This window comes from Saccopteryx leptura, chromosome 2 (genome assembly GCF_036850995.1).
Source record: "Saccopteryx leptura isolate mSacLep1 chromosome 2, mSacLep1_pri_phased_curated, whole genome shotgun sequence".
Lineage (NCBI taxonomy): Eukaryota > Metazoa > Chordata > Mammalia > Chiroptera > Emballonuridae > Saccopteryx > Saccopteryx leptura.
Window position 1 is genome coordinate 1,214,020 of NC_089504.1, and position 25,051 is coordinate 1,239,070.

General features: G+C 59.5%; 3 protein-coding genes across 5 annotated transcripts; 2 read left to right on the plus strand and 1 right to left on the minus strand.

Moving 5' to 3' along the window:
* Positions 1-1,621: 1,621 nt before the first annotated feature.
* On the plus strand, positions 1,622-7,024 carry LOC136392876 (lipocalin). 3 transcript variants are annotated; one of them, XM_066365555.1, is made up of 7 exons: positions 1,622-1,697; positions 2,112-2,403; positions 3,049-3,182; positions 3,940-4,013; positions 4,235-4,351; positions 5,072-5,167; positions 5,956-7,024. In XM_066365555.1, the coding sequence occupies exons 2-7, from the start codon at positions 2,293-2,295 to the stop codon at positions 5,979-5,981; spliced, it is 558 nt and encodes a 185-aa protein (XP_066221652.1). In that variant the 5' UTR covers positions 1,622-1,697; positions 2,112-2,292; the 3' UTR covers positions 5,982-7,024. The 3 variants fall into 3 exon arrangements, with proteins under 3 accessions (XP_066221652.1, XP_066221653.1, XP_066221651.1); XM_066365556.1 differs by having other exon boundaries at positions 1,687-1,752; XM_066365554.1 differs by lacking the exon at positions 1,622-1,697 and having other exon boundaries at positions 2,017-2,403.
* A 2,872-nt stretch (positions 7,025-9,896) lies between these two features.
* Positions 9,897-20,197, minus strand: GLT6D1 (glycosyltransferase 6 domain containing 1). Its single transcript, XM_066362651.1, is given in 6 exon segments — positions 9,897-10,469; positions 10,471-10,591; positions 11,540-11,677; positions 13,760-13,801; positions 17,354-17,432; positions 20,098-20,197. Coding segments are annotated over 6 exon segments (1,053 nt in total).
* Positions 20,198-20,372: 175 nt separating this feature from the next.
* On the plus strand, positions 20,373-23,258 carry LCN9 (lipocalin 9). Its single transcript, XM_066365557.1, has 7 exons — positions 20,373-20,476; positions 20,775-20,911; positions 21,147-21,220; positions 21,935-22,045; positions 22,348-22,449; positions 22,585-22,635; positions 23,128-23,258. Exons 1-6 carry the CDS (start codon positions 20,468-20,470, stop codon positions 22,608-22,610), a joined length of 459 nt encoding a protein of 152 aa, XP_066221654.1. The 5' UTR covers positions 20,373-20,467; the 3' UTR covers positions 22,611-22,635; positions 23,128-23,258.
* The last annotated feature ends 1,793 nt before the right edge of the window (positions 23,259-25,051 follow it).

Sequence of the window (25,051 nt, forward strand, 5' to 3'; positions counted from 1 at the left end):
CAAATCAAACTGCTCTTTTAAAAATGCAGCCCCAGGGCCCTCAGGGCTACTGTTCAGACAAACAAAGGCAAGTAAATGCTCGGAGGGACACCTCATACTCAACTCCATGCGCTTATAAGCGCTTATAAACGCATCAGTCTTTTCCGGGCTGAAAGGAAAAAATAAGGGTTCCCTGGCACAAGAGGCCAGTGGCCGTGCCGCCTAGTAAGGAAGCTGCTCCCGCAAAAATCCTGCAGCCCAGCTTCTCGGCCGGGGACTGGGGGGCCGTGACTGTGGAACATGCCCTCCAGACGCCCCTTCCTGTGACTCTCAGACAGCCCTGTCGCTGCACCTTTCACGATCCTAAAAACACTTTCAGCCTGACCAGTAGTGGTGCAGTGAATAGAGTGTCTACCTGGGATGCTGAGGTCCGAGGTTCGAAACCCCAAGGTCGCTGGCTTGAGCAAGGGGACACTGGCTTGGCTGGAGCCCCCCCCCCCCAGTCAAGGCACATATGAGAAAGCAATCAATGAACAGCTAAGGTGTCACAACTATGAGTTGATGCTTCTCATCTCTCTCCCTCTCCACCCCCCCTCACTTGCTCACTGAAGAAAAAAAAAAGAAAAAGAAAAAATAATTGAAGACTATTTTGTGTCTTAAATGCTGCCCTGCGCTAGGGGCTGTCTCTGTGTCAGAACTCGGGGGCCGTGTGGCCCTGGACCTCCGTCTGGCGATGGCTCGGTGTCTGGGGCCTTCCTAGTCGCGCCCACTGGGGACTGGGCTCCCGCACGCTCTCCCCGTTGTTCCTGTCCGAGAACTCAGTGACGTGTTAGAAGCCATCGGACACCCAGAGGGCACCGAAGAGACTGAGCTGATTGAAGCTCGTGAAGAATCCCTGCTTCTGAACCCGGAGGGGAGAAGCCAGGTGATGGCCAGACAGACCATCGGCTCCGGGGGCGGCCCCTCCGCAGCCCCGAAGGGCTCAGCTCACACGCATCTGTCCCCACAGAAGGGAAAGGTCGTGGCCACCCCCACACAGCACAGGGCGTCGAGGTCCCCAGGCCGGCCGCTGGGTGGCCTCCGCGTCCTCTTGGGACGTGACACCACTGGGCTAAAGGGTCCAACCTGTGTGGAGTTATCGGAAGAACAATGGACCCACGGGGCCGGCCAGCCTGCTGTCTCCTGTCGGCAGCTTAACCCAGGAAACTGGACTTGTAGGCGAGACTCGGGACCCCGACCGGAAGGGCCATGTGGACTTTCACAAACGAATCTCAACAGCATCTGTGGGTGACCCCTGCAGCGGGGAGGAGGTGTTCACTCTCTGGTCAGTGAGGACATGTCAGCCACGTGTCTCACCCGCCAGAGCCTGCTGAGTTAGCCTCTGACATTGCAGTGACTGTGTCGGGTGTCCTGAGGCCGGGGGAGCAGAGGACCATTGCGTGGGAGCCATGCAGGTGGAGCCCAGCTCAGAGTCACACGGTGCAGGCACCAGCCACACCTGTCCTGTCACCAGGACCCACTGCCAAGACACTCAGATGCTGGACCCCTCCCAGGGCTGAGGAAGTCCCAGAGGCGAGGCGAGGGCTGTCGTCAGAGACCCCAGAATCCACCCTGGCCGCCCACAGGGACACCCCTGGTTGAAGGGCTCTAGTGACCTCTCTGCAGCCAGGCTCATCGTGGGAGAATGTTTCTGGGAGTTGGTCTTCCCGCGACCACAGGTGATGTTGGGTCCCAGAAAGGCAAGGCCAGATGGCACCTTAGCTTTGGACACAGGTGGGTGCTGTGATGACCTGGCATCCTGCCCCCCCCCCAGGGGGAGTGGCTGGAGTCCCAGGGACTTCCAGGGCAAGAGAGGTGGTGGCCATAGGAAGGGTGCTGGTGTGATGAGTTCCAGCCCAAGGGTATGTGTCCCTCGTGACCTTAACCCCCTCCTCCTCCTGGGCAGCAGGCGGTGAGGAGGGAGCACGGGGTCCTCGCCTGGTGGCTCGGGAGAAGGGCTGGGAGCTCCCAGGAGGACCTCAGGCTGGGAGGCAGAAGCTGAGGTTGAGGGACAGGCAGGCACACCTCTTGTCCTCCGCTCCCTCCCCTGGCACCCGGGACAGACGCACAATGTGGCCCAACTGCCCCGACAGCATTCAGCGCCTCCGGCCAGCGACACCCTGCACACCGTTGAGACACAGGCTGGCAGCGTTATTCCTGTGGGCATAATTCCGGAACCTTGAGGGAGTCCAGGCGGGACCAGTCGCTGCCGGAGGACTGTGTAAAGAGAGGACGCGAGCTGCCCGGCCTCTCCTCCCTCTGGGCCCTGCCGTCATGGCCCTGGCGAGAGGGCCTCTCCTGCTGCTGACCCTCGGCCTGGGCCTGGCCAGCGCCCAGAGGACTCCAGAAGAGGTGCCCGTGCAGCCAGGCTTTGACGCCCAGAAGGTAACGGGGCTGGCTCAGGTCCCAGACTCGGCCCTGGGACGAGGACGTGGGTGCCGTGTCTCCGGGAGGCCCCACTCGTGAGGCGCGGGCAGCTGGGCAAGAGCAGTGCAGGGCACAGGGAGAGAGACGGGTTGAGGTCACGGGGCATTTCAGCCCAGACGCTGACCCCCTAGGGTGCTCCTGGGGCAGCCGTCCCACCCAGGCCGGAGAGGTCTTCCTGCTGAGCCCACCGCTGGCTCCGGGCAGGGACGGACCCAGACTCACTCCTGCCCTGTGTGACCCATCACTGTGGGGGGCATAGAAGGTGCTGGGGGGGGTGTCAGTGAGAGCAAATTCAGGACTCGGTGGCTGATCCAGGGCGTCTCTCTCACTCTCCCTGGACTCGGTCAGGGTGTATGACCCAGCAGGGGACAGGGCCTGGACCAGAGAGAGGACAGGCTGAAGGAAAGAGCGAGAGGGAGAGAGAGCAGAAAGCGAGGGAATGGGGGGCAAAGTCCGCCTGAGAAAGGGGTGCTCACAGGAAGGAATCCCCTGTGGCCCCTGCTCCCCTGCTCCCGGCAGTGCTCAACGCGGGTGTGGGGCCTGAGAGCCCAGCCTGGAGGCCCTGGGACCCCCCCACCCACCCCTGCGCCTGCACCCCCACAGGTGGTGGGACGCTGGCTGACCATCCAGCTGGCCGCCAGCCAGGCACGCCTGGTCTCCCCTGCCGACCCCTTGAGGATGGCTCTCCACTCCATCAGGACCCGGGACGGCGACCTGGAGTTCGTGTTGTTCTGGAGGTAAGCGCGGACCCGGCAGGTCTTGGCGGGGTGCCCGTGCTCTGCTCAGCGGTCCCCCGAGGGACGGTGACCAGTGGTCAGAACCAGAGGACACATGGCCCTGACCCGGGGCGGGAGATGCTGCCCTTGAGATGTCTGGAATGTCACTTGGGCTCTAGAGCTTTGAGACAAAGGGTGGCTAGAGAAATGACACATCCACCCGTTGCTCACAGCTCAGCCCCCTCCCTGCCCATTAGCCCGGGTCCAGCGTGGGCTGTGACCAGGAGGAAGATGTGGTGACAAGTTCGGCTGACTCAGTGATACTTACACAGTCTGTACTGCAGAGTCAAAGACAGTGATGGCCACATCCTTGCCAAGTTCAGCTACAGACACTACAGTCTGTTGGCATACAGCCCCCCCCCCCACCCCGCCATGAGAAACTGAAGACCCAGGACGAGGGACATGGGGTGGGGGCCAAAATTATGGTCTGTGATGAAGCCCAGGTGATCAGGGAAACCAGAACTGGTCCCCCAAGGACACACTGGGTCCAACTCCTCCCAGGCGGTCTGGTTCCTTTCTTCACTGCAGCGCCCCAGGGGACAGCCTTCCTGTCCTGGCTGGGTGACCCTCTGAAGGCTGCCCGGGGAGCCAAGAGCCTCAGGTGGACGCTGGGGGCCTGAGCTGGGCGCAAAGTCTGAGCTGGCACCATGCTGGGGGTGCCGGGGGACAGGGACAGACAAGAGGGCCATCACCTGTAAGCTCCTTTCTTTTCTCCCAGGGGAGAGGGGGTGTGCAAGGGAGTCAATGTCACCGTCCACCCAGCTGGGCTCCAAGGCCAGTACCAAGGCTCCTGTGAGTAGCCCAGCCCTCTGTCCTGGGTCGCACTGTGGGGGGAGGGGATGCCCGATGCCCTAACGCTGCCGCTGCCGTGGGGGACATGCCGGTGCTGGAAGGAGACGTCCCTGTCCTCCCTCTCCCTCCCTGTGTGGATGCGCTGCCCCCAGGGCGGGTCCAGGTCTGGGGGGCGGAGGAGAGAGGCGTCCTCTGTTATGGGCTGGGGTCTGTCCCCACAGTGGAGGGCGGTGGCCGCATTCTCATCCACGTCGTCAGCACGGACTACAGCAGCCTCATTCTTTACGTTCGCGTGGAGGACAGCGGCGGCGAGGTCACCAACCTGTGGGCGCTGCTGGGTAGGTGGGGTCTCTCCCCAGCGCCGGGCACTCCCTGTGCCTGCCCAAGACACGTGTTTAGTGCCTGTCGCTGTGAGGGTGCAGGTGCCAGCCCGAGCTGCTCAGCGCCACACGCTCGTGCCCCTCCGCCGGCTGGGCAGTCGGGCCCCGCCCACCCATCCACGCCCACCTGTCCATCACAGCTGCACAGCGTGCTGGGCGTGCCCTGGGCCCTCCCTATCCTCCCAGGGGGGCACGGGGGAGACAGTCACACCCCTGAACACAGCAGTCCCTCAGTCACATGGGGGAGGAGACAGAGGAGGGGGCGCATGGTCCTGAAGACTAGACACAGAAGTGAGGGAGAGGCTGGGGCACATCAGGGGTGGGGGGCAACATTACCAGGGGCCCCCGCCGGCTGGGAGGGGTCAGCGGGGTGGGGTGGGGTGCCAGGTCACAGGGCAGCGGCCTTGTGTGTGCAGGGAGGATCTCTGGTTGTCCTCCCCACCAGGCCTCCCGAAGGGATAGGGGCTGACCTGCCCCTTCCAGGGGCGCGGAGCGTACTCTGTTTTTGGGGGGCTCAGGCAGAGCAGGGGGTGGAGAGGGCATGAGGGCTGCGGCCAGGGCACCAATCTGGCTGACGGGCAGCGGGCCGGGGCCTGGTGAGGAACCGGGGGAGGGACCACGTCTGTGCAAAGCCGCTGGGTTTCCGGGGCCCCTCGCCACCAGCGCCTCTGATTTCAGCCAGAAGAATGCCCGGGGACCCTGACTGGCTGGGGAGATACCTGGCCTACGTGAGGCAGTTCCATCTGCAGACGGCGCCCGTCTTTAACCTAGATGGTACGTGCTGCTCCTCTCCCCTCTCCCGTTCTCCCCCCCACCTGGCGGGGTCTGGGGCCTCATCTCCGGGGCCTGGGACCCCACTAGCAGTAACAAGCGCAGGACCAGAGCAATCAGAGATGTGGCCAGCCTCTAAGGGCACCGATGTGGTCAGGCTCTGTGCTGGGCACCTGAGCTCACAGAACCCCTGTAATGTAGTGACAAGGGCACCAATGTGTCTCCATCCAACGGGTCTGGACACTGAGGTTCAGGAAGGTTCAGAGACAACGCCAAGGTCACACAGCCAGGAGGAGGAGCCGGGGGCACCACCTTTTCCCTGCACCCCCTTCCTTGGAGAACATTCAATTGATCAACAAACACACAGGCCAGGCCGGGTTATGGGAGCTTGGGATGCCTGTGGAATGAGACAGACACATTCTCCAGCCTTGTGTAGGTCACAGACAGGGGCGATAACTCTGTTATTAATTTGTTAGAGACCAGTGCTTCAGGCGTGAGGGTATGAGGGGACCACAGCTGTGCTGCAGGGTCAGGAGATGAGACAAGGGAGCAGGCAAGGGGGGCTGCCTGGAGGAGGAAACTGTGGGCTTGTGGCAGCAGCAGAGGGACCAGGGAGGGAGGGTCTTGGAGGTCATCAAGAGGGCACAGGGGCTGTGACAGGACAAATGGCAAGGTGGCCTCAGGGAGGGACAGTGGCCGAGTGCTGTGTGCATGACAGATTGACTGACTGATTGATTTCAAGATGGATGAACGACGACCACTGAATGCCCACCTGTTCTTTCCCTCCACAGCCCAGTGCCCCCCGCCCAAAGCCTAGGGCAGGGCTGCCCCCAAGTCTTCCTGCCTCCCGCCCCCCCTTGCCCAGGTGCCTTCCAACCCAACCCCTCTGCCACCCAGGAGCCCTCCCAGCCGGGGCCCACCCACCTTCTTTGTCCCTTTCCTGGCCTCTCCCTCACTGTGGGTCACTAGGTCCTGCCAACCGATGACAGGGGAGGCACACAGCCTCTCCCAGCCCGGCCCACGGGCTTGAGGACACTCTGGGTGGGGAGGAGAGGCTGGTGGCCTGGAGCATAGCATTGCAGTCCGGGGAATGGAGCCATGGGGACCCCGCGAGGGGCCGGCTTGGCACTCCTCTGCCCTGTCTCCACTGGTCCCTGCTCTGGGACAGTCCCTGCATGGGTCAGAGGGGCACTTAGTTACCTGACCATGCTCCCCGGAAGGGCGAGGGGAACAGAAGCCCACACACCTGCACGCAGGTGAGCCGAGATAGCTGGCCCGCCCTCTCCGGAGAGTCAGGGGACCTATGACAGTGGAGCCCGGATGGAGGGCACCCAGCTCTCTGCTCGGGAGGGAGAGCCAGGGTCCACCCACTGGCCGGGAAGGCTCTTAGGAAACTGGGTCAGGACCGCAATACTTACGTCTGGGAAGGCCGGGGAAACAGGTAGGACCAGCTCCTGCCCCAGAAACGCCCTCAGCAGGGCCAGGCCCCCTCAGGAGGTCAGCAGGGCGGCCACCTACCTGGGTTCTGCCCTCGCTGACGCCCAGCTGTGGTGAGCAGCGGCTGGAAGCACAGCACCGTCCCCCGAACCAGAAGACCCACGAGGAACAGCGTGACGGACACACTGATGCACGAAGGACAGGCTCAGAGGCTTAGCTAAAGATCTGCAGAAATTTCACGGAAGAGTTTTGTAAATCCTGCCTCTGGGACACAAGAAACACGCCTCGAATACATAGGCGTGTGACGTTCCTGCGCCGTCTTCAGCATCCTAAATATTTAATAGTCCTCGTGTTGACCTGTCCATGTGATGCAATCCTAGCCGCAGTCTAAGGGGATGTTTCCCCCAAAAGGGCAAACCTGAATCTGAGGTCCACATGAAGGAATAAAAATTTTGAAATGCTTTAGAGGGGTGTCATGCCTACGGATCTGTCGCCAGCTGTTAGGAGCGGAGCGGGAACCGTGGACCGGGTGCACGGGGCCACTTGGGGCGAGCCCTGGGTGCTTAGCAATGAGCAGGACTCCAAGTCCTTCTACCACCATTAACCCCTGGAGATGACAGTGGGTTTCGGCTCCAGACCTCACGAGGCCACGAGGCCAGGGGAGCCAAGCCCAGGGCTGACATCAGAGCCCACTGCAATGACTAACGACCACGGTGCTGACCAGTCAGTGGAGACTACGACCCTGAAGAGCCACCACCCCCGGCAAGCTGGTCAATAGTCTGCGGAGATCCTCCCTGAGGCCGGCGGATGGAGCCCCGAGTAAGGGGGACCTTGTGCGGCTCTCTCTGTACGGAGCATCCCGGGCTTCCCCACCCCCTTCCTTCCCCGGGGGGCTCCCCGCCACCCCTCTTCCAGAGCCCACCCAAACCTCTCCTTCCCCTTTCGTCTCTCTAAACTGTTTCTTGAGCCCGTTTCTTCCACGGCTCACTTCTCCTGCCTCTGTGACTTTTTCTTTTATTTTCTTTTCATTTTTCTTTTTGTTGTGTGTGGCTTTCTAACTAAACTTTCTCTTATAGCTAGCTGGAGTCTTGCCTCTGAGTTCTTTCCTCGGCCAGAACTCCAGTACTGAGGTCACTGAACTGAGGACTGACACCTGGGTCCGTCTTTGCCGCCAACAGATCCCGCCGTTCCCAAGGCTTAGCATCACACGACAGAGATGAAAAGGGTGTGGCATTGGCTCAGGGACAGAAAGGGTGGTCACAGACACAAAGTGTTGTACCGGAACAGCGAGACAAGACGTCTTGCCACACAATCAATTAGCCAAAGTAAGAAATTAAGGAGTCTTTAACTAACCGCTGCGTGACCGCATGGAGACCTAAGTCGTTCAAATCAGTGCAGCAGGGAACACAGTTTGGAACTAGGTTTTATAGGCAGAATTACATACTAACCGAGGAATGGGGAGGCGAGGGAGCACAGCAGTAAAACAAAGCAGTGACACAAGCTTTCTTACAATGTTTATCTGTTGCGTTAATTCAGGGAGAAACATTCTGAGAACACCTGCAACTTTGCAAAGCTAGCCCAAGGCCACAGTCTGGGAAACCAGCCTCCAGGCCAAGAATAGGGAGTCTATTCAAAAAAAGGAAGTTCTGCTAAAAATCTCATTGTTTCAAAGAAAGTTTTGCCAAAAAGTATTCATGTTAAGAGCCTCTTTTTCCCAAGGCATAAACAGGAATCCTCCCACCATGCATAAGTGAAATCAACCAACATCTGAACAAACAAAGAGGAAGAGGAAGGGCATGTAAATTGCTTCCAGCAACCTAAGGAAGCAAGTGAATTGGGTGCAAATCCTCAGCATCACAGCCAATGTGGAGGTGGAGGGGGGAGAACTTAGCCTTTTGCTAAGCCTCGAATCTACAAAGGCTTTTTGCCATTTACGGTCCACAACACGTATATAAGTTATTATAGGACACAGATGGCCCATCTTTTTTTTTTTTTTTTTTTTTTTAATTTTTACAGATGGCCTATCTTTAAAAAGCACTATTTATTCAATAATAGAGTTCAGGGAAATAGCCAAGATATATGGAGAGGGAAAAAAAATGAGGTTAGACATCTAACTCTGCACATTATCTTAAAATTAATTCCTGATTAATTCTGAATCAAAAGAAATCTTAAAAGCCCACACTATCCCTAACTGGCAATGGGTTTCCTAGGCCATGGATGACGAGTCAGGTAATTTTGAAACTAAGCTTTGGCGCCATCAAAAACGTCACCAACAACACTGAGATACCAACAACAGCTTGAAATGAATGTTCGCAACAAGTTTGGCAAAGGGTCCCTGTCCCATCTAGGAACACACACAGTAAGTCCTCGCTTAACATTGTGGGTAGGTCACGTGACCCGACATACAACTGCCTCAGTTGACCGTGGGCTGGTGGCTGTGAACAAGAGTGGGTCCTGACAGCATGTCATCGGCGCTATAAGGGGGCGATGCTGAAGGAATCGTTCCCCGAGGACGTGCCGTGTGGCAAAGCGCATCGGAGCACAGGAGGGAGCACGTTAGAAAAACAGACAAAAGACGGGTCCTTCACACACACACACACACACACACACACACACGTGTGTCAAAGGCTGATGTAGTTTAAAGGAAGGTTCAACCTTGTAAGTAATGTTTCATGACTGAGCTCATCATTGTTTTTCTTTTCTTTTTATTTTTTTTTATTAAGTGAGAGGTGGGGACGTAGGGAAGCAGAAAGACAGACTCCCACATGCCCCCCAACTGGAATCCACCCAGCAAGCCCCCTACAGGGCAATGCATCTGGGGCTGCTGTTCTGTTACTCAGCAACCGAGCTATTTTAGCGCCTCAGACGAGGCCACAGAGCCATCCTCAGTGCCTTGGGCCAACTTGCTCAAACCATTGGAGCCATGGCTGCGGGAGGAGAAGAGAGAAAGAGTGAGGGTGGAGGGGTGGAGAAGTAAATGGTCACTTCTCCTGTGTGCCCTGACTCTACCAGTGAGCTAACAGGCCAGGGCCAACTTTTTCTTTTATTTATCATCGTTTGTCCTTTGTGTATATGTATGCATATTTCTAAACTAGAGTCTTTCTCCGTGAAAAAATAAGTTTATGTTACGCCTCCAAAATTATTTCCAGGCTATCTATGTAGAACATCAGATATTGCATTAAACATGAAATAATCATGCTTTTTTACTCTTGACCCTGCTTCTGGCCGCATTGCACCCCAAAGAGGGAGGTTTCTGTCAGACGGGCGTGCATTTGTCTGCCCGAGGACTGGACGGTCAGTGGAGTCCCGTGTGAGGGGCCGAGGGCCACAGGCCCCTTCGGGTGAGCTGCAGCACCTTGAACGTTCCGGACTGCAGGGGCGGGTGGAGCGCGGCGTCCCAGTTGTATTCCGGCGACAGCAGCTTGGTGGGCTTGTGCAGGAAGAAGTATTTGTTCAGGTGCCTTTCGTGGGTGCTGTTCAGCCCGTGTCTCATGTCATGGATCACACCCCTCAGATACGCTTTGGCCAGGTTCAAGACCTGCTGGGGTGTGCCCCCCAGAAAGGTTCCGTCGTAGAAGAAATCTCCCTCTCCAAACGGGATGAAGGCTGCGGACCCGGGACTCTGCTCGTAAGGGAAATTCCTATGGTCTTGAAAGTACCACCGGGCGTGGAGCTGAGCCACAGCCGTGCCCCCGGCCTCCGCCCCGACCTCGCTCGGGAAGACCTGGTCCATGCTCATGCTGAAGAGAAAGTCCACTTCCCCCTGGGTGCAACTGACCACGAATTCGCCCAAGTTCTTCATGCGCGAGAGGTGATGATCGGGCCACCAGGTGTCCCGTCTGACGATCAAGACCTTGAACGTGCGAAGGAGGCCCGGGCTCCAGGGGCGGCAGCTGGTACCAGTCAGGCACCATGATGTAGGTGACCACCCGGTACCCGGTCATGAAGTGTTTATTAGCCAATTTTAAGAAGAGCTCCAGGTCGGCGGTCCTGCAAAACGGGAGACGCGCAGGAAGACTCACTGTCCGGAGCACCTGCGCTGCCACGCGGGTCGTCTGCCGTGCGCATGCGCGAGCCATCGGCGCTCGGGAGCACCTGCACTGCCACGTGGGTCGTCTGCCGTGCGCATGCGCGAGCCATCGGCGCTCCGGAGCACCTGCACTGCCACGTGGGTCGTCTGCCGTGCGCATGCGCGAGCCATCGGCGCTCGGGAGCACCTGCACTGCCCCGCGGGTCGTCTGCCGTGCGCATGCGCGAGCCATCGGCGCTCGGGAGCACCTGCACTGCCACGTGGGTCGTCTGCCGTGCGCATGCGCGAGCCATCGGCGCTCGGGAGCACCTGCACTGCCACGCGGGTCGTCTGCCGTGCGCATGCGCGAGCCATCGGCGCTCGGGAGCACCTGCACTGCCACGCGGGTCGTCTGCCGTGCGCATGCACGAGCCATGTGCGCTCCGGCACCCTGGGGAGGTGTGGGTGGAGAGGGTGGGAGAGGAGGGCGAGTCTCAGCTGCAGGCGAGTGAAGGGGCCTGCCGCCCGGGACCCGGGCCTGAGAAAGGCCTTCAGAGCTCGGGGACAATAGATGCAGAGAGAGAAAGACCGAGTGCTACGTGGAGGTCAGTAACATGTTGGTGACCCAGCGAAGGAAGGGGACCCCGGTGGCCAGGACCGCCGGAAACTGGTGACAGGTGCAGCTCTGTGCCTCCCGACCAGAGGAGGCCCGGGTCCGCGGCCTGGGTCCCTTTCGGAGAGGGGGGCTTCTTTTTTTACAGCAACGGCGGCGCCTCTGTGGGGGGCACGTCCTTGCAGATTCCCTGGTCAGGGCCACCGCCAGAAACAGTGGCTCCGGGCACGAGGAGCAGCTCTTTGGAGGCCAGCGGGCCGTGGGTGCTTCGCTGGATGTTTTGCAACGTGGAAAAGGGAACGGTGAGGGGCCCTACCCGCCGGTGGCAAAGACAGCCAGGCCCACGGTGAGGTTCTGCCTCCTGTGGCGTCTCCGTGGGACCGCCCTGTCGAAAGTGCCTTCCCAGATGACGGGGGCCTGCCAGTCCGTGGTCGTCACGAGGTCGGGCCGTTTCCTATCAAGCAAACGGGAGACGGGGGGGGGGGGGGCAGCAGGTCCCGCACGTGGGGTCCCCGCAGCAGCGGAGGCCGCCGAGTCCAACGGCAAACGCGTGCCGCGCTCCATACCCTCCACCGGGCGCCGCGCACCCAGTCCCGCTGTGCCCACTGCAGTGGGCACCACCTCGATCCTTGCTCTGCACGTGGGGAAACTGAGGCACAGATCGGCCCGGTGACTCGCCAGACGCCGGAGCTATTCCGTGCGAGTCAGGATGGGGAGACCCGGCCAATTTGTGCCTTCGCCACCGCCCCACCTGCCCTTGGAGCCCAGGGCCCAGCTGCTTTGAGCTCTGGTGTCTCTTTGGAAGCGGAACATTCTCGGATCATTGCTGGAAGCCGGCACCATGAGCATCGCCACTGCCTCCCCTGCCCATCTACGTGCTGTTCCTCCCCTTCTCCTATGAGGCCAGGGAGGCCCCCTTTTTTTTTTTAACCTTCCCCACATGCATTAGGTCCGTCTGCAATGCAGCAGAAATGAACCGATCACTCCAAAAAGGGAGAGAGACATTCGATTTGCTTTCTTTTCTTTCCTCCCATCTTCCTTCCTTCCTCCCTCCCTTCTTCCCTCCCTCCCTTCTTCTTTTCTTTCTTCTTCTTCCTCCTTCCCTCCCTCTCTCTCTCTCTCTCTCTCTCTCTCTGTCTCTCTCTCAGAGAGACAGGAACATTGACCTGCTCCTGTATGTGCCCTGACTGGGGAATCGAACCGGCAACCTCTGTGCTCAATTTGCTTTCAATAACAAAATAACAGGACCTAAGATACATAAAACTAGGCCCTGGCTGGTTGGCCCGGTGGTAGAGTGTCGGCCCAGTGTGTGGAAGTTCTGGGTTCGATTCCTGGTCAGGGCACACAGGAGAAGCGCCCATCTGCTTCTCCACCCTTCTCCCTCCCCTTCTCTCTCTCTCTCTCTCTCACCCGCCCTCTCCTGCAGCCATGATTCAATTGGTTTGAGCAAGTTGGCCTTGGGCACTGCTGATGGCTCTGTGGCCTTCACCTCAAGCACTGGGGAAAAAATAAATGCCTTGGTTGCTGAGCAACAAAACAGAGGCTTCAGATGGGCAGAGCTTCGCCCCCTGGCGGACATGCTGGGTGGATCCCAGTTGGGGTACATGTGGGAGTCTGTCTCCCATTCTCTCAATAATAAAAAAGGGCCCTGGCTGGTTGGCTCAGTGGTAGAGCGTCGGCCTGGCGTGCAGAAGTCCCGGGTTCGATTCCCGGCCAGGGCACACAGGAGAGGCACCCATCTGCTTCTCCACCCCTCCCCCTCTCCTTCCTCTCTGTCTCTCTCTTCCCCTCCCGCAGCTGAGGCTCCATTGGAGCAAAGATGGCCCGGGCGCTGGGGATGGCTCCTTGGCCTCTGCCCCAGGCGCTAGAGTGGCTCCGGTCGCAACAGAGCGACGCCCCGGAGGGGCAGAGCATCGCCCCCTGGTGGGCAGAGCGTCGCCCCTGGTGGGCGTGCTGGGTGGATCCCAGTCGAGTGCATGCGGGAGTCTGTCTGACTGTCTCTCCCCGTTTCCAGCTTCAGAAAAATACAAAATAATAATAATAATAATAAAGGATAAACAAAGTTGTTGCAACATTTGAAACCCAAAACTCCCATCCTAGGTCCATGTCAACTGACACAGAAAAAAAAAATGCATTATACAAAGTCCAACACCCATTCATGTTAAAAAAAAAAAAAAAAGGATAAACTCTCAGAAATACAGGAATAGAGGGGAATCACCTTCCCTTGGTATCTATCCTGCAGCCAGAGTCCCGCTCAAGGGTGAACGACGGAATGCTTCTCCCTGCGATGGGGCACAAGGCAGGTGCCCGCTCTCACCAACCCACACTCGGCACAGAGTGTGATCTCCATGCCAATAAGACGAGAAAAGGGACCCTCGGGCATCGGACGAGAAAGGAGAAAAGTACCCCTGCCCCCCGTGTGCGGATGACCCGATTGTCTACAGAGAGAATCCTAAGCCCTGGGCGGAGGTGGGGGGCCCGTCACCCCAAACCGAGCTGCATCGTGTGTGTACCCGTGCAGAGGTTTCCTTCTCACCTGGGATTCAACCCGTCCGAGAGCTGAAGTTCTTCCTGGTTCCTGGATGCGAAGAAAGAAACCAAGTCAGCCCGTAATCCATTTGTTCAGCACATGTTTGCCGGGGGACCCCGTGGCCTAGTGGGCTGTGTGCCCCCGTTTCTACAGAAGTCCCTTGCCCTGGGGACACTGGTGGCAAGGAGGAGCCCGAATGGCCCCCGAGGTAGGTGCTCACAGGACAGGGGCGCCTGGAGCCTACATGGCCACATTCAACCCAGATTTGGGGACCGGGGAAGCCACTTTGGAGGGGAGGTAGCCCCCCTGGTCTGGAAGGGAACAGGTGGTCAGGGAAGGGTTAAGGTGAGGAGGGGACAGCCAGAGGGCAAGAGGGGGCGTGCTGGGAGGGTTAAAAACCCCTAACTGGCAGTAGGGTCTGTGTCCAGACAAAATGCGGACTTGATTCACTCATTTATCACCGTGAGTGGCTTTGTTATGTGTCTACCTGAAGGTGTCGTTAATTTTCATCTAAATACCAGATTCAAGCTGGAGTGTTATTGTGCCAGTAAGTTAATTATTCAATCAGCAAGCTCCTCAGGCAACTTCCTCCCATAAACCTGAGTTAGTTTGCAAATAGGAGAAGTAACTCAGAGGGGCCGTTCTGGCAGTATCAGCAGTATCCTCAGTCACCGTCAGGTTCTCTAGGATGAGACTGTCAAAATTCGAATTGCAGCCCTGGCCGGTTGGTTCAGTGGTAGAGCGTTGGCCTGGCTTGTGGATGTCCCAGGTTCAATTCCCAGTCAGGGCACACAAGTGACCATCTGCTTTTCCTCTCCTGCCCCTTCCTCCTTCTCTTTTTCTTCCCCTCCAGCAGCCATGGTTCGATTGGTTTGAATGCATTGGCCCCAGGCGCTGAGGATGGCTCCATTGAGCCTCTACCTCGGGCACTAAAAATAGCTCAGTTGTGAGCATCGGCCCCAGACGGGGTTTGCTGGATGGACCCCAGTCAGGGCACATGTGGGAGTCTGTCTCTCTATCTTCCCTCCTCTCATTTGGAAAAGAAAAAATAAAATCTGAATTCCCCAACACTAATGTCCCTAAAAACATGAAGCGACAAGAGGAAAGCTTACTAAAAAGTCACCTGTTTTTAGAACTGTTGGGGCCCCACGAAAGGACAAATGGGAAGAATCATGGTTGGAGAAAGGGGGGTGCTGACCTAACGAGACATTAAACCACAGGAGAGTCAGCCTGGTCCTGGGTAAGGGTGGGGGCCAGGCTAGAGAGACCAGAGGGGGCCTGTCCCCCAGGGGCCCATGCCGTCCATGGCTTCCATACTGTTCACGCCCCTCTCACCTGCCACAGGTCCGATTCTAAGCCCAAACCACATTCTGACATGTCCAGTCGGACCCAGTGAGCGAGAGGTCAGCTGCTTCACACAAAACTTCCCCCACATGGGCTCACCATGAGCCGTCCCCCTTTGAAGCTCTGACCCACAGCCAACCCCCCAACTGCTTGTGACATCAACCAGACCGGCAGGCAGCCCCGTCCGCCCTGTCTCCAGGGGGTGGGGAGGTCTGCTATTCATTTCAGCTTGGGCAATGCTGCCCTCTCGTGTCCTGTCTTTTCCCTGCTACACACATATGCACGCGCCCACAGGCACACAGACAGGGACACACACTTTGCACGCGTGCCTGACCTACTAGGTATGGACACGTGTAGACTCCCTGACCCACAGGCAGGAAGCCAACACTGGGTGTCCCTGGGGTTCCGCCTTGACTTTTCGGTCCTTCCTGTTCCGTCCCCCCCGGAAACTATGCAAGTCCAACAGTTTTGCTTCCCGGCTGTGGGACTTCACAGCACTGATTCCTGTAGAGACGGGACTCTGCTGGGGTGAGGATGGCCAGACACCACGGGAATCCCGTTCCTTGTGGGGTTAGGATAAGTGCCTGTCGTGTCCCAGCCTGAGGATGTCCCGAACGGTGCCAGGAGGAGTCTCTGTTCATCGAAATTCAGCTGTAACTCAGCACTCTATAGTTTTGGGACAGAGACAGACAGAGAGAGACAGAGAGAGGGACAGATAGGGACAGGCAGACAGGACGGGAGAGAGATGAGAAGCATCCATTCTTTGTTGTGGCACCTTAGTTGTTCATTGATTGCTTTCTCATATGTGCCTTGACCGTGGGGCTACAGCAGACCGAGTGACCCCTTGCTTGAGCCAGTGACCTCAGGCTCAAGCTGATGAGCTGTGCTCAAACCAGATGAGCCTGCACTCAAGCCACTGACCTCGGGGTCTTGAGCCTGGGTCCTCCAGGTCCCAGTCCGACGCTCTATCCACTGCGCCACCGCCTGGTCAGGCAGCATTCTACAGTCTTACTTGCTAAATTTGTCAACCCTGTCAGGAATGACATCCTTTACATGAGAAGACATTTATGTCTTGATCTTGAACACGACCTATTGCAATTTGAATCACAAAAGTTCTAGAATGCAGTTTTATTTATTTATTTTTCAAGCCAATGATCAGTGAGCAGCTCCACAGGCCGGGAGGGGTGTTACCATGTGGGCACGTGACAGCCCGTCCCAGGGCTGCGTGTGGTCCAGGGCCGCCTTTCTGCCGGGGAGAGACCGTCACTGTCATCAAAGAGGTGACCTCAGCCCTGCCACAGCACAACCCCCTCCTTTGGGTGAGGTCCCCAAGGGGAGATGGCAGCCTGTGACTCAGGCTGCTGAAGCTGCGAGGTCAGCATTTGCTTCTGTGATTTTGCATTACTAACTTATTTTACTTTCTTTCCTTTTTTTTTTAAAACAGTTTATATTTAGAGAAATTTTACAGAAAAAAAACAAACCAACTATAAAAATGGTCCCTGCCCTGGTCGGTTCGCTCAATGGTAGCGTGTTGGCCAGGCGTGTGGAAGTCCCGGGTTTGATTCCCGGCCAGGGCACACAGGAGAAGCGCCCATCTGCTTCTCCACCCCTCTTCTTCTTGCTTCTCTCTCTCTCTCTCTCTCTTCCTCTCCTGCAGCCATGGCTCTATTGGAGCGAGTTGGCTCTGGGCGCTGAGGATGGCTCCATGGCCTTCGTCTCAGGCTTGAAGAACAGCTCAGTTGCTAAGCAACAGAGCAACGTCCCAGATGGGCAGAGCATACCCCCTAGTGGGCTTTCTAGGTGGAGCCTGGTCAGGCATATGTGTCTGTCTTTCAGTCTCTTCCTCACACTGGAAAAAAAAAATACAAGATGGTCCCTGGCACGTCGGCGCCCGTTCCCACATAACCAACCATGTGTCTGACACGTGTCAGTCTACAAAGCACCAATGACAGCTGATGCAGGTCCAGCTCCCGGTGCCCCAGCCGACCCCTTTCCCGGGATCCTGTCCGGGACCCATCTGACGTTTAGTGACGGGGGTTTCCCTCGTCACCTGGACTAGAGCCTGGCACCTGGACAGCACTCGCTGAGTAACTGTGGCCCGTTTACAAATGAGAGAATTCACGTTCACATGCTCTGTCCCACAGAGAGGAGGTAACGTCTCGCCGAGGTCAAGAGTATTGCTAACATCTGCGGACAGAAGTCAGCGGCTAGAGCGTGCCGGCCCATCGGACAGGCCATCGGTATTTCCCAAGTCACCTGCGATGACACCCCACCCGCAGGAGCGTGGACAGGACCAGGAGCCACAGCAGCAGTTTTCTCTGAGACGCCTTCTCGTCTGGAGGGAGAGGAGAGAGCAGTTGGCCTCACCCAGCGAGGAGGGGCAGTCCTGCCGCCTTCTGACAAAGGGACTCGGCTGCAGACGCTGCTGTCTGCTCCCCGACTCTGCCTGGGGGTCCGCCTCTTTACACAGAAGAAATGGAACGAATCTGTTCTGTTGTACGGCGGGGGGCACGCCACGGGCTCACGACGAGGGTCCTCCTGAGTGTGTGTGTGTGTGTGTGTGTGTGTGTGACTGACCCCCACGCTGGAGGGTCAACCCTTCCTCCCTTCTATCATCTGACCCAGGACCACGTTGTCGGAGCACCTGTGGGTTCTTGGGAGGAGCCGTTCGCACCACTGGGCATTAGTGTCTGAAGTCGGAGGCGTTACATTGTGTCACTGACGGGGTCCGGCCGGGCCCCTGCCTTGGGGGTTTTCCGTGGGCTCCTGATCCCAGGGGTGCAGGGACCAGGCCACAGGGTGGCCGTGTGAGCTCTGGGCGGCTCACACCCGAGCACTCCGGTGACCAGAGAACTTCTTCCCTTTGTGCCCACCAGCCGCGGTGGCCACGGTGCCGCAGACAGGGCTGCGCTGATCTGAGCCGCACTGTCCCGTCTATAACTTCATAGTGGTCAGTATGGAAACAGTGTGTCTGGATCTGCTGAACTAAACACAAACATAGTATGAAAATTAATTTGCCTGCTTTCTATTTTTTTGTTTTTTGGGGTTTTTTTTTTAAGTGAGAGGAGGGGAGACAGTGAGGCTGACTCCCACCTGTGCCCCGACCACACGATCCACCTGACAGCCCCCATCTGCTGCTGGTGCTCGAGTATGGGAGCTATTTTTATCTTCTGAGGCTGATAAACTCGGGCCAACAGAGCTATCCTCAGTGCCCGGGCCACACTCAAACCAATCGAGCCACTGGCTGGGGAAGAGGAAGAGAGAGAGAGAGCAGGGGAGAGGGAGGGGTGGAGAAGCAGATGGGCGCTTCTCCTGTGTGCCCTGACTGGGAATTGAACCTGGGACATCCACATGCCGGGCTGATGCTCTAGCCACAGAGGGAATCAGCCAGGGCTTTTTTTTGTTATTTAAACCTCTTGTAAGGTGGCTCTGATGGAAAACGGGACAGTATGAATGTGGCTCTTGTTATGATTCTACTGGACACCTCTCGGACAGGGTCACCTGGGCCAGCTTCCCCTGGGCAGTGCTCACACCCAGCAACATGAAGTTGAAGAGAAAGGACAGGCCGTGGGGAAGGATGGGGTCCCTCCAGCAGCGTGGCTCAGTGAGATCACCCAGACTTCCCACATCCCTCTGACGGGCCCCTCTGCCTTGGTTAGAGTGACGCAGGAGACCCCCACTGAGGTCGTATGGGGACAGGCGTTTCCAAGTGCTCTGCGTTTGGGTCCCACACACCCGCCCGCTTCCGGGGTGGCTGGACCTTCTGCGGGCGGGTGTGTGTGTGTGTGTGTGTCAGCAGGCATGAGAAAGTCCGTCACGACGGCCAGCCAGCAGGGGCTTCTTCTCCTGGCTGCCTGACAACAGCCTTTGGCCATTTGAATAATTCAAGGATACTGTAAATGGTGTTTCCTCTGCTGTCCACCTGCTCCCTGGTGCCCGACCACCCCCGGCTCCCAGGGAGAAGTCGTGCGTGGGGTGTGTTTGCGCACACGGCAGCCAGCCAGGGCCGGCGGCCTCCTGTCTCCGTCCCCCAGACAACGTCCAGTTCGCCCCCGGAGAGCACACCCCTCCTGCTTTTTATACAGTGGCAGAGATAGACAGGGACAGACAGACAGGAACGAAGAGAGATGAGAAGCATCAATCATCAGTTTCTCGTTGAGCGTTGCGACTTCTTAGTTGTTCATTGATTGCTTTCTCACATGTGCCTTGACCGCGGGCCTTCAGCAAACCGAGTAACCCCTTGCTGGAGCCAGCGACCTTGGGTCCAAGCTGGTGAGCTCTTTGCTCAAGCCAGATGAGTCCGCACTCAAGCTGGCGACCTCGGGGTCTCGAACCTGGGTCCTTCCGCATCCCAGTCCGACGCTCTATCCACTGCGCCACCACCTGGTCAGGCCCCTCCTGCTTTTTAGAATGTCTTTTATGTCCTCTCTCTCTGGTTATAGAAATAACACGCTGTGCGTTGAGACCTGTCAGATGCGCGAAGGCGTGTTCCCCCAGCCCTGGGGCGGGCGGGGGGTCCTCCGGTGGGTGTTGGAGGCTCAAACAAGTTGCAGGGAGAACTGAAGTCCCCCCAAGGGCCGGAGTGCCAACATCCCTGCAACTGGTGTTCCCACAAGCAGACTGTATCCCTCACGGGGGGCCCTGGGTCCTCGGTGAGCAAAGCGGGCTTCCAGTGAAGACGTGTCCCCCAGGAGCCGCTCTGGACATTGTCCCCGTCCCAGCCGGACCCTCTGTAATGACAGAATTACCCGAGACCCAGCCCGGAGGCCAGGCCGCCGTCTTAGGGAGGGTTCCCGCTGCCTCGGGGTCCTGCACACGTGGCTTCACGGGGCGCTGAAATGCTCTCAAATGGGCATGCCCAGACCGGGCAGGGCTGGAAGAGGCTGGAGGGAGCCCCCGGGGAGGGGGCTGTCCGTCCACTTGGAGAGGCCAGTGGGGCCCCAGAGTCATCCAGGACCTCAACAGTGGGGAAGGGGCTTGCCCTGCCTGTCCGTCCCCACTTCCCTTTGGGGCTTCTGACCCCGTCGGAGGCTCGGTCAAACGGTCCCAGAGCGAGCCCGTTGCTGGCTGGACGTCGGCGAGTGGCAGGGGCGGCCCCATGGCCTTTGGCTGCATTCCCAGGGTGCGGAGGACCTGTGAGAGGCCAGGCAGAGCTGTGGACAGGACAGGCAGAGCTGTGGACGCCAGGACCGGAAACCGCAGGGCAGAGGTATAAAGGGGCGGCTGGGCGAAGCGCCCCCAGGGGAGATGGCGCTGCTGCTGTTGCTGCTGCCGCTGCTGCCGCTGCCGCCGCTGCTGCCTGGCCTGGGGCCCAGCCTGGTCTCCGCCCAGAAGCTCAACCTGCGGTCAGTGGTGCGCAGGAACTACGACATGGCCAAGGTGGGCCTGGGTCTGGGAGCTGGCCTCTGAGGGTGCCGGGGGGGAGCACACCTGTCTCAGCCTGGGTCTCTAACCTGTGACGAGGTGCTGTTCTCAGGGGGGAGCCCACTTCTCCTTCCCCAGCCGGGGGCAGCAGCCTGGAAGGGTGGGCGGGGTCTCTGGAGGACGGAGTGTGGCCCTGGTTGGGAGCCGTGGCCCCCCAAGAGGCCTGTCCCCCCCAGGAGGGAGGCACTGAGGAGTCCCAGAGCCACCCTGCCTGCTCCCCACCCCGCCACACCCACGACGCCTCTGCCGACAGCTTTTGGGGGCCTGGTATTCCATCTCGATGGCTTCGGATGACGTGAAACGGATCGGAGAACACGGGGACCTGAGGGTCTTCATCCAAAATATAAAAAGTGTCAACAACGGCAGCCTGGAGTTCTTTTTCCGCTTCCTGTGAGTGCCACCCAGATCTGCCCGGACGGGGGACACTGGGGCCCCCGCACCCCAGGGACACTGGTGATGTCCTTGGACTCCACCTTACTCACTGCAGACGCGTGCAGCCTCCTGGGGCCAGCGGCTGACCGGGTGCACTGCAGGGGGAGACGCGGGAGGGTGGGGCGGGGACAGGAGAAGGGGTGCGGGCTGGGGGGGCACAGGGCCAGCTCACCCAGCCCCAGCCCATGTGCAGGCTGCAGGGGGAGTGCGCGGACGTGGCCGTCGTCTGCGAGAAGACGGAGAAGGAGGGAGAATACACCCTGGTCTGTAAGTGGACGCCCCCCCGACCCTGGGGCCTTGGCCATTTCCCAGTGAGCTCGGAGTTCGGGCCTTTTATGGGGCCCCTGGAGGAGTTGAGTCTAAATCAGGGGTCCCCAAACTACGGCCCACGGGCCGCATGCGGCCCCCTGAGGCCATTTATCTGGCCCCCGCCGCACTTCTGGAAGGGACACCTCTTTCATTCGTGGTCAGTGAGAGGAGCATAGTTCCCACTGAAATACTGGTCAGTTTGTTGATTTAAATTTACTTGTTCTTTATTTTAAATATTGTATTTGTTCCCGTTTTATTTTTTTACTTTAAAATAAGACATGTGCAGTGTGCATAAGGATTTGTTCATAGTTTTTTTTATAGTCCGGCCCTCCAACGGTCTGAGGGACAGTGAACTGGCCCCCTGTGTAAAAAGTTTGGGGACCCCTGGTCTAAATGATATAGGACCCAGCCTAGCACAGCACAACTTCAGGAGGCTTCACGAGCCCCCCTGCTTGGGAAAGCCGCTGGCTCAGTCTTCTGGGGGGGGAGGGGCGGTGAACACTTGCAGACTCCTGAGTGGGTAGTGTGTGCTCAAGCAGTCCCCCTCCTGCCACGACCCACCCGGCCCACCCTGTGCCCCCTCGGCCACACACAGCACCCCAGCAGCTAACCGGTGGGTGCCAGCCGTGGTGCTGGCCGGGCCAGGCTGCTCTGAGCCGCACCTCCACACAGACGAGGGGGACAACAGGGTCCTGCTCCTGGAGACTGACTACAACCTGTACTCCACCTTCTACCTGCGCAACGTCAGGAACGGCACCGAGACCCAAGTGCTCGCTCTTTACGGTACCGCCTCCCCGGGACGTCCGCCTGGGAGCGGCAGGGGGGTGCCTGAGGCCCTCTCCCCTGAAGACAGGACTCGTCCTGTTGGGGCGGAGGGAGGGGGTCCACCACACCCCGAGGTTCCCACCACCCGTCTCCCCACAATCAAGTCCCATCCTGGGGTGAGGGAGGGTGGCCCGGGCCCAGATGGCCACGCCCCTCAGCCTCGGAGCTGCAGAGGGCCCCCCCCCCGGGGGACCCTCCCCACACATCCTCCCAAATGACCCGTGAGGGAGGGACCCGCAGCCTGGTCGTGCTGCCCGCAGGACGGATAGCGGAACTGACGCCCAGCTTCCTGGGGAGGTTTGAGAGAATCTGCAGAAAATACAGACTTGGTCAGCAGAACATCATCAACCTGAGCAGACAAGGTAGGGCCCGCGGCTTCCTTCCGGGGAGGAGCTCTGGGGGACGGCTGGTTCCGTGTGGCCAGACACACGGAGCCCAAGGGTCTGGGGGTGGAGGCCCCGGAGAGGCCTCTCTGAGAGCCGGCGCTGTCTCCCCAGACCCATGCCTCCTGGACAAGAGGTAGAGGAAACCCCAGCTGCCGGCCGCCTGTGCGTGAGTTTGCTGGGGATGCAGGGCCCTCGGACAGCAGGAAGGCTGGTGGGACAGTTGGGGACACTTCTCCCAGCCCAGCCCTCACTGGACCTGCATGGGTTTCCTGTGGGTGGCAGGGTCTGAGCAAACGGGAGACCTGCCCAGTATCATCACCGTCCTGGGGCTGCTGTCGCGAATGACCACAATCTGGGTGACTTAGAACAACAGACTTGTTCTCCCGCAGAGCTGGGCCCTACAAACCTGACATCAAGGTGTCCCAGGGCCACGTTCCCCCGGAGTCTCGGGTGGGGGGGAGGGTCCTTCCTGGTCTCTCTCAGCTTCTGGTGGCTCCAGGCATCCCTGGGCCTGTGGCCACATCTCCCTGGTCTCTCTCAGCTTCTGGTGGTTCCAGGCGTCCCTGGGCCTGTGCCACATCCCCCTGGTCTCTGCTTCTGGCTGACACGCCTTCTCCTCTGTGTCTGCGTCTCTCCCCTTCTCTCTTCCACAAGGATACTGGTCGCTGACGAAGGGCTGGGTAACCCAGGATGGCCTCACCACCCTCCCCTTACTCACATCTGCGAAGACCCTTTCCAGAGAGAACCCCATTCACAGATCGCCACGTTGGGTTTGGAGAGCGGACGCATCTGGGGGCCCCGTGCGGATGCCAGCACGCGGGGGGCGGGGATGGGGAAGCTGGGGGACCTCTCTGTGTTCGTCCACACAACCTCAGGTGAGCTACTGTTATCTCCAAATACAAGGTGACATGGAAAGTGTGTGTCCTTCCTTTGGGGTCCACCCAGGACGTGCTGACGGGCCACCTCCCTGTCACCCCTCCTGTCCCGTGCGACAGGGCGCTTCCCCGCGGGTTCTGGCCTTGCCACGGCCACCAACACAGGCTCAGGCTCAATGCCCACCACCACCGTCAGTGCCCTGCCTCCCGCAGCCTGGGTCGCCACCCAGGGTCCCCCCACCTGCCCCCTTCCCTCAGAACAGGGACCAGACTTCCTCTCGAGCTCCCGCGCTCGGGGCCGGGCAGCCGGGCAGGGCAAGGAGGGGGCTCTGCTGTCCTTTTGGCAACCCCCGTCCGAGGGGCAGTGGGCCCTGCCGGCCTCTCCCTCCACAGTGGCACAGCTGAGACCCTCCCCATGGTGTCTCCGGCATGGAGACATGGGCAAACAGCCTTGGCAGGGGTCAGCGCCAACCCCCAGGGGCTTCTCCCTCAGGGTTCACGCTCTCAGGGTGCTGAGGGGAACTCGCCCCCGCCCGCCAGCACCAGGGTCAGCTTGTCACCGCTGAGCCGGGCAGTGTTAGGACAAGGGCTCCAGATACCAGGCCCCTCCCTTCGGGCTCTGGGCAGTGGAGGGCTTTGTGTCCCTTCCAAAGGGGCCAGGTGCCAGGACAGAGCCTTTCATGTGGACAGGAGGCAAGCCGGGGGCAGTGGGCACCCCCCCGGGCAGCCCAGCCTCCAGCTCATTGTCCGGATCCTCCGTCCAGCCAGCTGGGCTGTGGCAGGGACTGGAGGAAGCTGCCCACTCACCCGGGACCCGCCAGTGCGGAAAGCTGGCTTCCGAGGGAGGGGGCAGAACGGGCCTGCCCAGGAGGGTGCTGGGGAGGAGCCGCCAACAGTGACCCCCGGGAACAAGGCGATGCACTGTCCCCGCCCGCGAGGAACTGCAGAGGGGGGCTGAGCCCAGAGCTGGGGTGGGGTGAGGGAGCCGGGGTGCCAGGCTGTGGAGCTCAGTGTGGGGCTGCGGCTGGCCTGGGGGCTCCTGCAGCCCAACCCAACCAGAGATCCCCTGACGGACGGGTACCCGTGGTGGCAGGCAGGGGAACTGGGCCCCCAGGGTCCGAGGCTCAGGACAGAACGAGACTGCAGTGGGCGTGAGGGAGGCGCCCAGACGCTGCGCTGCACCCAGACGGCCAGTCTGTATCATCCAAACCGAGAGCGCTCGCTTGAGCACAGGAAGTGGGAACGAGACCCTGTGGGCGCAGGGGGCCAGTGTGTGCGGTCACCGGTCACGCTCCAGTCCCCCCCCCGTCTTACCTCACCCCCCCCGTCTAACCTCACCCTCCCCCGTCTAACCTCACCCCCCCCGTCAACCCCCCCCAGTCTAACCTCACCCCCCCCGTCAAACCCCCCCCATCTAACCTCACCCCCCCGTCAAACCCCCCCCATCTAACCTCACCCCCTGTCTAACCTCACCCCCCCGTCTAACCTCACCCCCCCGTCTAACCTCCCCCCCGTCTTACCTCACCCCCCCGTCTAACCTCACCCCCCCGTCAAACCCCCCCGTCTAACCTCACCCCCCCTGTCTAACCTCCCCCCCCGTCAACCCCCCCCGTCTAACCTCACCCCCCCCGTCAAACCCCCCCGTCTAACCTCACCCCACCCCCCACCCCCCACCCCCACCCCCGTCTAACCTCACCCCACCC